This window comes from Bos taurus, chromosome 24 (genome assembly GCF_002263795.3).
Source record: "Bos taurus isolate L1 Dominette 01449 registration number 42190680 breed Hereford chromosome 24, ARS-UCD2.0, whole genome shotgun sequence".
Classification (NCBI taxonomy): domain Eukaryota; kingdom Metazoa; phylum Chordata; class Mammalia; order Artiodactyla; family Bovidae; genus Bos; species Bos taurus.
This window is the reverse complement of record NC_037351.1, coordinates 7,564,319-7,578,747: the sequence shown is the minus strand read 5'-3', so window position 1 is coordinate 7,578,747 and position 14,429 is coordinate 7,564,319. Positions and strand designations below refer to the sequence as shown.

At 41.2% G+C, this 14,429-nt stretch overlaps 1 protein-coding gene across 1 annotated transcript in view; it reads left to right on the top strand.

Annotated features, from left to right (window-relative positions):
• The window catches only part of DOK6 (docking protein 6), a 416,940-nt gene that overhangs the window by 236,739 nt on the left and 165,772 nt on the right, over window positions 1-14,429 (top strand). Inside the window, exon 4 of the mRNA XM_002697666.6 lies at window positions 9,063-9,182. Within this exon, the coding sequence (XP_002697712.1) occupies window positions 9,063-9,182 (120 nt within the window). The remainder of the gene's footprint in view (window positions 1-9,062; window positions 9,183-14,429) is intronic.

The window sequence follows — 14,429 nt, the reverse complement described above, 5'->3', positions numbered from 1 at the left end:
AAATCTTTCCTCATTATTTTATTTCTTAAGCTTCAAGCAGATGTAATCACATCATGTTCCATCCAGATCTACATACCCTCCTAATTTTTCACAGATCACATCCCCTTAAATTAATTTGCTTGCTTGGAGGATTTCCTGGTAGAAAGGAAGAGACTAATTGGCCTTTGTTGTTTGTTTTGTTGTTCAGTTTCTTACATTAAAAAGGACACCACATGTAGCAGCTTAAACCAACACAGATTCATCATCTTAGAATTCTGAAGGACAGAAGTCTAACAGCAGGCTCACTGGGCAGAAACTGAAGGGCCGGCAAGGCTGCATTCCTTTCTGGGAGCTCTGAGGATAACACAAGCCCAGGTTCACTGGGGCTGTTGACCAAGTACCATTCCATACTCTGAGACGCTATCAAGGCTTCCTGTAATAAATTGCGCTCCGCCAAGAGAAACTGTCTCAGAGCGCTGTGTGGTTTCTGTCACAGTCTTCCAGAGCTGATCACAGCACTGGCCACATTTCTGTATTCCAACACACAATTCTCCTCTTAAATGTTTTCCTTTCTGCTCCCAAGTACTTCATGTTTGCTGCATAGAAAGGAATTGCTTTTGGGCCTTTTGAGAACGTGACTAAGACAAAAGCTCTTTTTTAGAACAAAAAAAAATTATTATTGAATCATTCATTTATTTGTTTTTGGCTGTGCTGTCTTTTTAAAATTATCTACTCATTCATTTATTCATTGTGGCTGTGCTGAGTCTTCATGCTGCGCATGGGCTTTCTCTGGTTGCAGTCCATGGACTTCTGTTGCAGTGGCTTCTCGAGTCTCAGAGCGCCAGCTCTAGTGAGCATGGGCTCAGTAGTTAAAGCGCACAGGCTCAGTTGCTTCATGACATGTGGAATGTTTCAGGACCAGGGATCAAACTATTTTCCTTGCACTGGAAGGCAGATTCTCAACCACTGGACTACCAGGGAAGTCCCTCCACATTTATTTATTAGTTTCCATATCCAGGTGCTGCACCCACTCTAGACTATATCAGTGTCTCCCTCACTCCAATCTCAGAATATATTGGTTGGAAGGACAGACAAATAGCTCAGTAGTATAAAGGCTATGGGGCTTCCCATGTGACTCAGTCAGTAAAGAATCTGCCTGCAAGACAGGAGACTGCCTGAAATACAAGAGGCCCAGGTTCGATCCCTGTGCCGGGAAGTTCCCCTTGGAGTAGGGAATGGCAACTCACTCCAGTATTCCTGCCTGGAAAATCCCATGGACAGAGGAGCCTGGCGTGCTAGGATCCACGGGGTCGCAGAGTCAGACATGACAGAATGACTAAACCACTATACCACCTCATAAACGCTATGATAACAGTAAACACAGAATGAAATGGAGATGTAGAGGAAAGATGTGAAATCCAAAATTGGGTCTGAAGGAACCAAACAAAGAGGGATCTCTTAGAAAATGGAAAGTTCTGCATCTCCAAACTGATCAATCCTAGGTTGGACTTCAGCAGACAGGGCTCATTTCTGTGAGCTCAACCTGCTTCTTGTCTTTACTGAAGCGAGCAGGTCGGTTGTCACTGGCTTCTTGTCTTCCTACTACAGAAAAAGTAAGAGAAACAGAAAAGTCCATAATGCATCCACAAGGCCAGTTAAGTAACAGTTCTGTTCAGTTTAGTCGCTCAGTCGTGTCTGACTCTTTGTGACCCCATGAATCACAGCACGCCAGGCCTCCCTGTCCATCACCAACGCCCGGAGTTCACTCAGAGTCACGTCCACCAAGTCAGTGATGCCATCCAGCCATCTCATCCTCTGTCGTCCGTCCCCTTCTCCTCCTGCCCCCAATCCCTCCCAGCATCAGTCTTTTCCAGTGAGTCAACTCTTCTCATGAGGTGGCCAAAGTACTGGAGTTTCAGCTTCAGCATCATTCCTTCCAAAGAAATCCCAGGGCTGATCTCCTTCAGAATGGACTGGTTGGATCTCCTTGTAGTCCAAGGGACTCTCAAGAGTCTTCTCCAACACCACAGTTGAAAAGCATCAATTCTTCGGTGCTCAGCTTTCTTCACAGTCCAACTCTCACATCCATACATGACCACTGGAAAAACCATAGCCTTGACTAGACGGACCTTTGTTAGCAAAGTAATGTCTCTGCTTTTCAATATGCTATCTAGGTTGGTCATAACTTTTCTTCCAGTAAGCAAGCGTCTTTTACTTTCATGGCTGCAGTCACCATCTGCAGTGATTTTGGAGCCCAAAAAAATAAAGTCTGACACTGTTTCCACTATTTCCCCATCTATTTCCCATGAAGTAATGGGACCAGATGCCATGATCTTCGTTTTCTGAATGTTGAGCTTTAAGCCAACTTTTTCACTCTCCACTTTCACTTTCATCAAGAGGCTTTTGAGTTCCTCTTCACTTTCTGCCATAAGGGTGGTGTCATCTGCATATCTGAGGTTATTGATATTTCTCCCAGCAATCTTGATTCCAGCTTGTGTTTCTTCCAGCCCAGCATTTCTCATGATGTACTCTGCATAGAAGTTAAATAAGCAGGGTGACAATATACAGCCTTGACGTACTCCTTTTCCTGTTTGGAACCAGTCTGTTGTTCCATGTCCAGTTCTAACTGTTGCTTCCTGACCTGCATACAGGTTTCTCAAGAGGCAGGTCAGGTGGTCTGGTATTCCTATCTCCTTCAGGATTTTCCACAGTTGATTGTGATCCACGCAGTCAAAGGCTTTGGCATAGTCAATAAAGCAGAAAAAGATGTTTTTCTGGAACTCTCTTGCTTTTTCCATGATCCAGCGGATGTTGGCAATTTGATCTCTGGTTCCTCTGCCTTTTCTAAAACCAGCTTGAACATCAGGAAGTTCACGGTTAACATATTGCTGAAGCCTGGCTTGGAGAATTTTGAGCATTACTTTACTAGCGTGTGATATGAGTGCAATTGTGTGGTAGTTGGAGCATTCTTTGGCATTGCCTTTCTTTGGGATTGGAATGAAAACTGATCTTTTCCAGTCCTGTGGCCACTGCTGAGTTTTCCAAATTTGCTGGCATATTGAGTGCAGCACTTTCACAGCATCATCTTTCAGGATTTGAAATAGCTCCACTGGAATTCCATCACCTCCACTAGCTTTGTTCGTAGTGATGCTTTCTAAGGCCCACTTGACTTCAAATTCCAGGATGTCTGGCTCTAGGTGAGTGATCACACCATCGTGATTATCTGGGTCATGAAGATCTTTTTTGTATAGTTTTTCTGTGTATTCTTGCCACCTCTTCTTAATATCTTCTGCTTCTGTTAGGTCCATACCATTTCTGTCCTTTATCGAGCCGATCTTTGCATGAAATATTCCCTTGGTATCTCTAATTTTCTTGAAGAGATCTCTAGTCTTTCCCATTCTGTTGTTTTCCTCTATTTCTTTGCATTGATTGCTGAGGAAGGCTTTCTTATCTCTTCTTGCTATTCTTTAGAACTCTGCATTCAGATATGCTTATATCTTTCCTTTTCTCCTTTGCTTTCATTTCCATTCTTTTCACAGCTATTTGTAAGGCCTCCCCAGACAGCCATTTTCCTTTTTTGCATTTCTTTCCCATGGGGATGGTCTTGATCCCTGTCTCCTGTACAGTGTCATGAACCTCAGTCCATAGTTCATCAGGCACTCTATCTATCAGATCTAGTCCCTTAAATCTATTTCTCACTTCCACTGTATAATCATAAGGGATTTGATTTAGGTCATACCTGAATGGTCTAGTGGTTTTCCCTACTTTCTTCAATTTAAGTGTGAATTTGGCAATAAGGAGTTCATGATCTGAGCCACAGTCAGCTCCTGGTCTTGTTTTTGTTGACTGTATAGAGCTTCTCCATCTTTGGCTGCAAAGAATATAATCAATCTGATTTCGATGTTGACCATCTGGTGATGTCCATGTATAGAGTCTTCTCTTGTGTTGTTGGAAGAGGGTGTTTGCTATGACCAGTGCATTCTCTTGGACAAAACTCTATTAGTCTTTGCCCTGCTTCATTCCATATCCAAGGCCAAATTTGCCTGTTACTCCAGGTGTTTCTTGACTTCCTACTTTTGCATTCCAGTCCCTTATAATGAAAAGGACATCTTTTTTGGGTGTTAATTCTAAAAGGTCTTGTAGGTCTTCATAGAACCGTTCAATTTCAGCTTCTTCAGCATTACTGGTTGGGGCATAGACTTGGATTACTGTGCTATTGAATGGTTTGCCTTGGAAACAAACAGAGATCATTCTGTCGTCTTTGAGATTGCATCCAAGTACTGCATTTCAGACTCTTTTGTTGACCATGATGGCTACTCCATTTCTTCTAAGGGATTCCTGCTTAGTAACAAGTAGGTGCCAATTTTTAAGAATGAAAAGTATCATCAAAATGTATACTTTAATGGCTCTATAAATTTCAAATAACAATAAGAGAGTTCTTTGTAGTCTTTAAGCAACAGTCTACATCAGGAGACAATTTTTTTCTTCATTTTCCAGAAAAGCATGTATCTAAGAAGACTTTAATACCACAAAAACAACATTTATCACCAAATTATAGCAAATCTGCCCAGCAGATAAAAATTACATATACTTAAAAATTCCTGATTTTGCTGAAGACAAAGCAGTATTATTTTACCTAAATTTTGATAAGATTTTCAATAAAAGCCAAATTTAATGAGGACTAAATTATTATTTCCACATAAAGCTAGTCTTGCCTGCATCTTACAATAAATTACCATGAAACTGAGTTGGTGCTATTTTTAATTCTGCTATATGATTTTAGCTGACAGCCTGTTTTCTGTATACATGGGAGAAAATTTTTCACTGTTTTCAAAGCTCCTTTTGGATCATTTAACCCTCATGTCTTTATCCTAAGGCCTAAATTTAGTGAAAGTGATAAAACTTAAATTTAATCATTTGTTCAGTAAGTATTTATTAAGAGTCTGGTATAAAGACCTCCTCTTATGCAGAGGAATATAACTGTACTTTCCCCAGAATTCTAAAAAGAAGTGATGGGAAGACACTCAGGAGTGGCCATCCATCTATGACTGTATCTCTCCTCTGCAGGACTGCTGATGGTCATTCTCCCTACAATCAATAAGCCCATTTGTCTCATAATTCACTCAGTTAGTTTAGTCTCCCTTCTCTACTATTTGTCTTGTTATTCATAAACATCTTTCAGCTTTTCTCTTTTGGAAATTGCCAGATTTCTCCATTTAACGAATCCTATACATAATGAAAATGTTATTTAGGTTTCTGTGCCAGAGAAAAGTTATTTATCTGAATTAAGAATTTGAGCATAGCTGCAGGCTACCCGAAAAAGACATGTAAATGAAAAAGCACTTCCACCATGAAGAGGAAAATGCAGAAAACGTTGTAGAACATTTTCTGCCTTTATTTCTCCACAAAGAAATTTCATTATTTACACACTATGTATAGAGCAAGATAGACATTTGAAAGATAAAATGAAGACAAAAGGCACTGAATTTATGGGAAAATAATTATTTAAAAATGCAGTGGGTTGAGATTATTGCCTTTGTGTTTAATCTGCTCAGTTCTGTGAAAATAGAAAGGTGAAAGATGTAAGGTTAACTGGGAGAAAAACGCTAATTAAATAAGGATGGGACAAAGTAAACTAACGTGCAATAAAAGATATTAAAGGACTTCAATACAGAGCATTTGCCTAAGAAAGAACAAATAAAAAGCACAGCTCTAATTATTTGAAAGGTGACCATCAAAAACAGGTTTTAAACCACAAAGCCTTGTATAATTCTCAAACAAATGTACTTGTCTGCAACAAGACTGTTAGATCAAGTGTGCAGACTACAAAAGTGAATACTTTTGACGTGACGTGCACATTTGGGGCTGATCTAACTGAACCAGACACAACCTGGAAGAGGACGGCCGGAGTGCCGACTGCTTCTCAGACTTCACCGTGACCTCAGGGCTGACCCGCACTGGTCACGGGCAGCGGTGTGGCCCCTAGACCTGCCTCCCCATTTCAGTCCTGGCCACCCTCCATGCAGCCTGGTTCCTCCAGCACATCGGTGCAGACACACACTCACACAGACACACAATGCTTACTCATACTCTGACACAAATGCCTCACGGACTCACATACTGATACACAGACCCACGGACTCACTCATCACTCACAGTCTCACAAATACTCACACACTGACACACTCATATACACACTCACGTGCACTGATAGACACTTAGACACACTCACATGCACTGATACACACTCACACAAAGACACACACCAATACACACACTCACACACACCCTCCCTTTGCTGCTTGCCCTGCAAGTCCCTGAACAGGTTCCCTGCTCACTGCTCAGCCCAGGTCCTGGAGCCCCGGCTCCTCCAGGCTCAGCCACAGCCCTCAATTCAGTTCAGTTCAGTTCAGTCACTCAGTCGTGTCCGACTCTTTTCAACTCCATAGCCTGCAACACGCCAGGCTTCCCTGTCCATCACCAACTCCCAGAGCCTACTCAGACTCACGTCCATGAGTCGGTGATGCCATCCAACCATCTCATCCTCTGCCGTCCCCTTCTCCTCCTGCCCTCATAGAGTTGCAAAGATTCAGACGCAGCTGAGGGACTAAACAAACAAGCAAGGGCTGGGATGGGCAGATCTCCAGTTTCAATAAACTCCCAGGAAATCTTGATAATGAGAATCCTAGGACCATGCCGTGTGAACCACTGGACCATGAGACCAGAAACAGTTAAAAGGAACGTTGGTGCAAAGATGCTTTGTCATATTTAACACTTTTATTTTCACCTCAAATGGCATAGTAGATACTCTTCTTTCCATCTTTGGGGTCCTGGAAATATTAGCAGGTAGTCCTGCAGATGGGGTGTTACCTGCATGTGACTTCACTGGTGATTTAAAGTATTGTAGTTCTGAGAAACATTCAAAACATTGAAATGTAAAAAGCAAAAGCTGGAGTCATGTTGTGTCCCTTCCCAGAAATGTCAAGGACTTCTAGAGACATGTCATGGAAATTGGCTTGAGATTCTGATCGTTGTTAGGAAAGCTTTCAAAACTTTCATAAATTATATGTCGAAACTCATATACCTAATAAAAATTATTTTCAATATATGCTGTTGTTGCTTCCATACATTTTTTCTATGAATGCTGGCATTCTGTTTCTAGAAGAAAAGGGTTTTTTTTAAGAAAGCTGTGAGTCTCAGCAATGCTTTTTTGTCATTATAGTAGCCCTGGGCTTCCCTGGTGGCTCAGTGGTAGAGAATCTGCCTGCCAATGCAGAAGTCGCAGGTTCAATCCCTGGGTTGGGAAGATCCCCTGGAGAAGGAAATGGCAACCCACACCAGAATTCTTGCCTGAGAATTCCGTGGACAGTGGAGCCTGGTGGGCTACAGCCCATGAAGTTGCAGAGTCAGACACAATTTAGCAACTAAACAACATCATAGAGTGAATGGGAAGGTTCATTTTCTAGATTTATTTCTAGATTCCTGAGGAAAAGCCCACCACCCAAACCAGGCCGCATGAGAATCTACTCTCTCCTCGATGTATGCAGGCGCAGTGACTAACATCACAGAGAACCATCCCTGAAGGATTCTAACCATTCCTTTTGCAAAGAAAAACCACTTTTGTGATTGGAACATGGGAACTGTTGTTTTTAGGAGAATAGTGCTCTGTGGGAGATTGTGTGTTCTTTTTATTTTCTAACAATATTCCATGCTCTTCATAAAGTAAAAATAAATGACAAATTTGGCTTGCCATCTCATTGATCAAACTCGTTCTTGATGCTAAGGCAGAGTGACCCAGCACAGGAAGGAAGTGTTAGCCAGGTTTGATGGCATTGGCCATGGAGCAGAGAAGTTGGTGCTCAAATCCCTAGAGTCAAGAAACCTTGTCACAGATGACGTTGTTATGGGGATTTAAAATGCCAAGGCAAGGGCTGGAGTGTCATCCACAGAGAACAGCAAGAACTTTAAAGGAAAGCTATATTAAATGGCTCTAGTACAGAATTATGCTACATGAAAAGTCAGAAATTCCTCTTTTATCAAGACCATGGAATATTGTTAGAAAGTAAAAAGAACCCACAGTCTCCCACAGAGTTCTATTCTCTGGTCAGATGTCAATAGAAAGCTCTTATTCAATTTCTGTGAATCGATTTGGGGGCTTGGCCCCAAATTTCTAACCTCATACTCCTTTGGATACAAAAATAGTTAGAACTCTTTGCCTCCAATTCTGTCTTGGTGCTGACCCATGCTAGGATATCCTTAACCATCTCGCCCACCTAGGTCTTATATTAAGTTCAAATTCATCCATGTTTGTGGAAGCATTTGATACTACAAGACTCTGTGAGGTGTGAGATACTCTTATGTTTTCAGCAAAGGAAAAACACAGATACAAAGAAGTTGCAGAGTAACGGCAGTAAAAAGAGAGTGATCTAATTAATATCTTTAGGCAATTGGAGCTTTCTAAAGGGGAAAGTTATTTTCAATATCCTATCCCTAATTTTTTAAAGTAAGGATGGCCCTTACTTTAAAAACTTCTGATGTTTGTAGAAAAAAAAATGGTTACGTTCTTTTGTTGATCTGTGATCCACGGCAGTTCAGAATGGCTCGAGGATCAGACCTTCTGTCTGCACAAACCAACGTTACATTCAGGAAGACATTCGTGTGTTTAGTTTGACGTTTTCCAGCTATTCACTTAAGTATTTTTACTTTATATTTAATTAAATATTATATATTTCATAATTTTTATATTTAATATTTAAATTAAGTACGTTCTCTCCCCAAACTAAATCAATCTTAAGTATACTGGATAGTAAACAAATCTTCTCAGTCTATTCTTTATAAATAAGATAAATTACATAGGGATAACTTAAAATATCTTTAATATACAATAGATACAATGTTATAATGTCAAATCATGGGCAACAGTCATGGAGACTTTTATTTCACTTCTTGAATACAGCTTTCTAGCTTTCTTAAAGTGGATTTTTAAGGCTCACCACTTGCCGGGGTAGTTGGTTCAGGAAGCAGTCCTCTTCATTCTTCCCAGGCAGCCTTGGCTGACTCTGATGGCCTGTGCTTCTTTTCAGAGCTGGAAGCTGAGGAGTGGTGCAAACACCTCTGCATGGAGTGTCTGGGGACCCGGCTCAATGACATCAGCCTCGGGGAGCCCGATCTCCTGGCGGCAGGCGTGCAGAGGGAGCAGAACGGTAAGTGTGCGGCTCCGTCCTTCCCTTTAAAGTGCACGGGGAGTTGTCGAACTTTGGAACTGAAAGGACTTCAGAAATGTTTTGGACCAATCCTTTTTTTTTAAAAAAAAATCAGTTTTAATTGGAGGATAATTGCTTTACAATATTCTGTTGGCTACTGCCATGCAGCAACGCGAATCAGCCACTAGTATACATGTGCCCCCTCTCTCTTGAACCTCCCTTCCAGCCCCCACTCCATCCCACCCCTTCAGGTTGTCCCAAAGCACCAGGTTGAGTTTGGGGACAAGCACCCGTATTATACAGCAACTTCCCATTAGCTCTCTGTTTTACTTATGGTGATGAATATGTTTAAATGCTAGTCTCTCAATTTGCTCCACCCCCTCCATCCCCCACTGTGTGCAAAGTCTGTTCTCTATGTCTCTGTTCCTGCCCTGCAAATATGTTCATCATTACTATCTTTCTAGATTGCATAGGTATCCGTTAATATACTAAATTTGTTTTTCTCTTTCTGACTTACTTCATTCTGTGTAACAGGTTTGAGGTTCATCCACCTCACTAGAACTGACTCAAGTGCCTTCCTTTTTATTGCTAAGTAATATTCCATTGTATATATGTGCCATAGCTTCTTTATCCATTCGTGTTTGTTGGACATTGAGGTTGCTGCTATATCCTAGCTGTGTAAATAGTGCTGCTATGAACACTGGGGTACATCAGACCAATACTTTAGAGGAAAGTATACTGATCAACCTCAGCTATTAAGGATCTGTCTCAAGACTGCATACCACCTAGAAAAATGCTAAGGTAAAGCCCAGGTCCCCTACATTCTTGCTCTGTGACATTGCCATTTATTTCAATAAACAATCAATACATTAACTCACTGTACATAAGGTTTTGAATGAACAGTAGTAGTCCTACATTTCTTCTTAAAGCATTGTCATAGATTTGGAGTCTAAATAAACAATCTTGGCTTATGTTGTTTTTCAGTATATTTTAGGGAATGGGGAGAATATTATATCTTTGCTCAGGCTGCCATAACAACATACCACAGATTGGGTGGCTTGGACAACAGGAGTTAATTCCTCACAGCTTTGGAGGCCAAGTTCTTGCTGTGGACCCATGTGGGAGAGGGAGAGAAGAACAAGCTGTCTCCTGTCCTTCCTTACAAGGGTGCTAATTCATTATGAGGGTCCCATCCTCATGACTTCCTCTAAACTTAATTACTCCCAAAGCCTCCATCTCCTATCCTACCACCTTGGGAGTTAGGGCTTAAACCTATGAATTTAGGGAGACATAGTTCAGTCTATAGCAACAGTTCATTTCAGTTCAGTTGCTCAGTCGTGTCCAACTCTTTGCAACCCCATAGACTGTATAGCACACCAGGCCTCCCTGTTCATCAACAACTCCTAGAGTTTACTCATTCATGTCCTTTGAGTTGGTGATGCCATCCAACCATCTCATCCTCTGTCATCCCCTTCTCCTCCCACCTTCAATCTTTCCCAGCATCATAGTCTTTTCCAACAAGTCAGTTCTTCGCATCAGGTTACCAAAGTTTTGGAGTTTCAGCTTCAGAATCAGTCCTTCCAATGAATATTCAGGACTGATTTCCTTTAGGATGGACTGGTTGGATCTCCTTGCAGTCCCAGGGTCTTCTCCAACACCACAGTTCAAAAGCATCAATTCTTTGGTACTCAGCTTTCTTTATAGTCCAACTCTCACATCCATACATGACCACTGGAAAAACCATAGCTTTGACTAGACGGACCTTTGTTGGCAAAGTAATGTCTCTGCTTTGTAATAAGCTGTCTAGGTTGGTCATAACTTTTCTTCCAAGGAGCAAGCATCTTTTGATTTCATGGCTGCAGTCACCATCTGCAGTGATTTTGGAGACCAAAAAATAAAGTCTCTCACTGTTTCCAGTTTCCCCATCTATTTGATGAAGTAATGGGACTAGATGCCATGATCTTAGTTTTCTGAATGTTGAGTTTTAAGGAACTTTTTCACTCTCCTCTTCCACTTTCATCAAGAGGCCCTTTAGTTCTTTGCTTTGTCAGAAGGGTGGTGTCATCTGCATATTTGAGGTTATTGATATTTTTCCTGGCAATCTTGATTCCAGATTGTGCTTCATCCAGTCCAGCATTTTTCATGATGTACTCTGCTTTTAAGTAAAATAAGTAGGGTGGCAATATACAGCCTTGACCTATTCCTTTCCCAGTTTGGAACCAGTCTGTTGTTCCATGTCCAGTTCTAACTGTTGCTTCTTGACCTGCATACAGATTTCTCAGGAGGAAGATCAGGTGGTCTGGTATTCCCATCTCTTTCAGAATTTTCTGTTTGTTGTGATCCAGTCAAAGGCTCTGGCATAGTCAATAAAGCAGAAATAGATGATTTTCTGGAATTCTCTTGCTTTTTCAGTGATCCAGCGGATATTGGCAATTTGATCTCTGGTTCCTCTGCCTTTTCTAAATCCAGCTTGAACATCTGCAAGTTCATAGTTCATGTACTGTTGAAGCCTGGCTTGGAGAATTTTGAGCATTACTTTGCTAACGTGTGAAGTGAGTTCAGTTGTGCAGTAGTTTGAGCATTCTTTGGCATTGCCTTTCTTTGGGATTGAAATGAAAACTGACCTTTTCCAGTCCTGTGGCCACTGCTGAGTTTTCCAAATTTGCTGGCATATTAAGTACAGCAATTTCACAGCATCATCTTTCAGGATTTGAAATAGCTCCACTGGAATTCCATCACCTCCACTAGCTTTGTTCGTAGTGATGCTTCCTAAGGCCCACTTGACTTTGCATTCCAGGAAGTCTGGCTCTAGGTGAGTGATCACACCATTGTGATTATCTGGGTCGTGAAGATCTTTTTTGTACAGTTCTTCTGTGTATTCTTGCCACCTCTTCTTAATATCTTCTGCTTCTGTTAGGTCCATACCATTTCTGTCCTTTATTGTGCCCATCTTTGCATGAAATGTTCCCTTGGTATCTCTAATTTTCTTGAAGAGATCTCTAGTCTTTCTCATTCTATTGTTTTCCTCTATTTGTTTGCATTGATCACTGAGGAAGGCTTTATCTCTCCTTGCTATTCTTTGGAACTCTGCATTTAAATGGATATATCTTTCCTTTTCTTCTTTGCCTTTTGCTTCTCTTCTTTTCTCAGCTAATTGTGAGGCATCCTCAGACAACCATTTTGCCTTTTTGCATTTCTTTTTCTTGGTGATGGTCTTGATCACTGCCTTCTGTACAGTGTCAGGAACCTCCATCCATAGTTCTTCAGGCACTCTATAATATTTAATCCTTTGAATCTATTTGTCACTTCCACTGTATAGTTGTAAGGGATTTGATTTATGTCATACCCAAGTGATCAAGTGGTTTTTCCTACTTTCTTCAATTTAAGTCTGATTTGGGCAATAAGGAGCTCATGATCTGAGCCACAGTCAGCTCCCAGTCTTGTTTTTGCTGACTCTATATAACTTCTCTATCTTTGGCTGCAAAGAATATTATAAATCTGATTTTAGTATTGACCATCTGGTGATGTCCATGTGTAGAGTCTTCTCTTGTGTTGTTGGAAGAGGGTATTTGCTATGACCAGTGCATTCTCTTGGAAAAACTCTGTTAGCTTTTGCCCTGCTTCATTCTGTACTCCAAGGCCAAATTTGCCTGTTATTCCACGTATTTCTTGACTTCCTACTTTTGCATTACAGTCCCCTATAATAAAAAGGATATCTTTTTTGGGTGTTCGTTCTAGAAGGTCTTGTAGGTCTTCATAGAACCATTCAGCTTCAGCTTCTTCAGCATTACTGGTTGCGGCATAGACTTGGATTACCATGTAGATATTGAATAGCTTGCCTTGGAAACAGATCATTTTATTGTTTTTGAGATTGCATCCAGTAGTGTATTTTGGACTCCTTTGTTGACTATAATGGCTACTCCATTTCTTCTAAGGGATTCTTGACCACAGTAGTAGATATAATAGTCATCTGAGTTAAATTCAGCCATTCCAGCCCATTTTAGTTCATTGATTCCTAAAATGTCGATGTTCACTCTTGCCATCTCCTATTTGATCACTTCTAATTTCATACTCGGAGAAGGCAATGGCACCCCACTCCAGTACTCCTGCCTGGAAAATCCCATGGATGGAGGAGCCTATGGGCTACAGTCCATGGGGTCCCTAAGAGTTGGACACAACTGAGCGACTTCACTTTCAATTTTCACTCTCATGCATTGGAGAAGGAAATGGCAACCCACTCCAGTGTTCTTGCCTATACACTTGCATACTACAACTGAAAGTGAAAGTGAAAGACCCTTAGTTGTGTCTGACTCTTTCGACCCTGTGGCCTATACAGTCCGTGGAATTCTCCAGGCCAGAATACTGCAATGGGTAGCCTTTCCCTTCTCCAGGGGATCTTCCCAACCCAGAGATTGAACCCAGGTCTCCGGCCTTGCAGGCGGATTCTTTACCAGCTGAGCCACAAGGGAAGTCTGTGCTACACCTGAGGAAGTAGAATGCTTGAAAACTCAGAGTGTAGATAACAGAATTGAGGTCTATATGACATATTACTGCACTGTTCTCTAATTTAACTTTTCTGATGTCTCTTAATAATTTATGCTGCATCTTCTCGTCCAAAGCCTCTGAATAATGAAATCAGAATAGTGTAATGAGCTTTTTCCCCTCCATTTTTAAAACTAACTATCATCACTGGAATATCTAGTGGTATGAAAATAGAAACTTTCCAGTGTTTTTAATTTCTAATGACTAGTGTTTTTAAAAATAATGAGGGATATTGGTGAAGCTTGACACTAGTTGTTAAAAGAAATGCTGGAATAGTCTGTGGTTATACACTGGACAGCACAGGTGAAAATGCATCACTATAACACGGATGGTGATTTCGTTATAAACAATAATATTCTGATAACCATCACTATCTCATCAGATCAGATCAGATCAGATCAGTCACTCAGTCATGTCCGACTCTTTGCGACCCCATGAATCGCAGCACGCCAGGCCTCCCTGTCCATCACCAACTCCTGGAGTTCACTCAGACTCACGTCCATCGAGTCAGTGATGCCATCCAGCCATCTCATCCTCTGTCATCCCCTTCTCCTCCTGCCCCCAATCCCTCCCAGCATAGACCATTAAAAATCATTGCTTTTTGTGTTTTTGCTGAACTGAAAAAAATGTTTTTCCCCTACTAACTAATCATGAACATATACAGGCGCAAATTTTGCCCATGTTACTAGTTTCAGAAAGTCACGA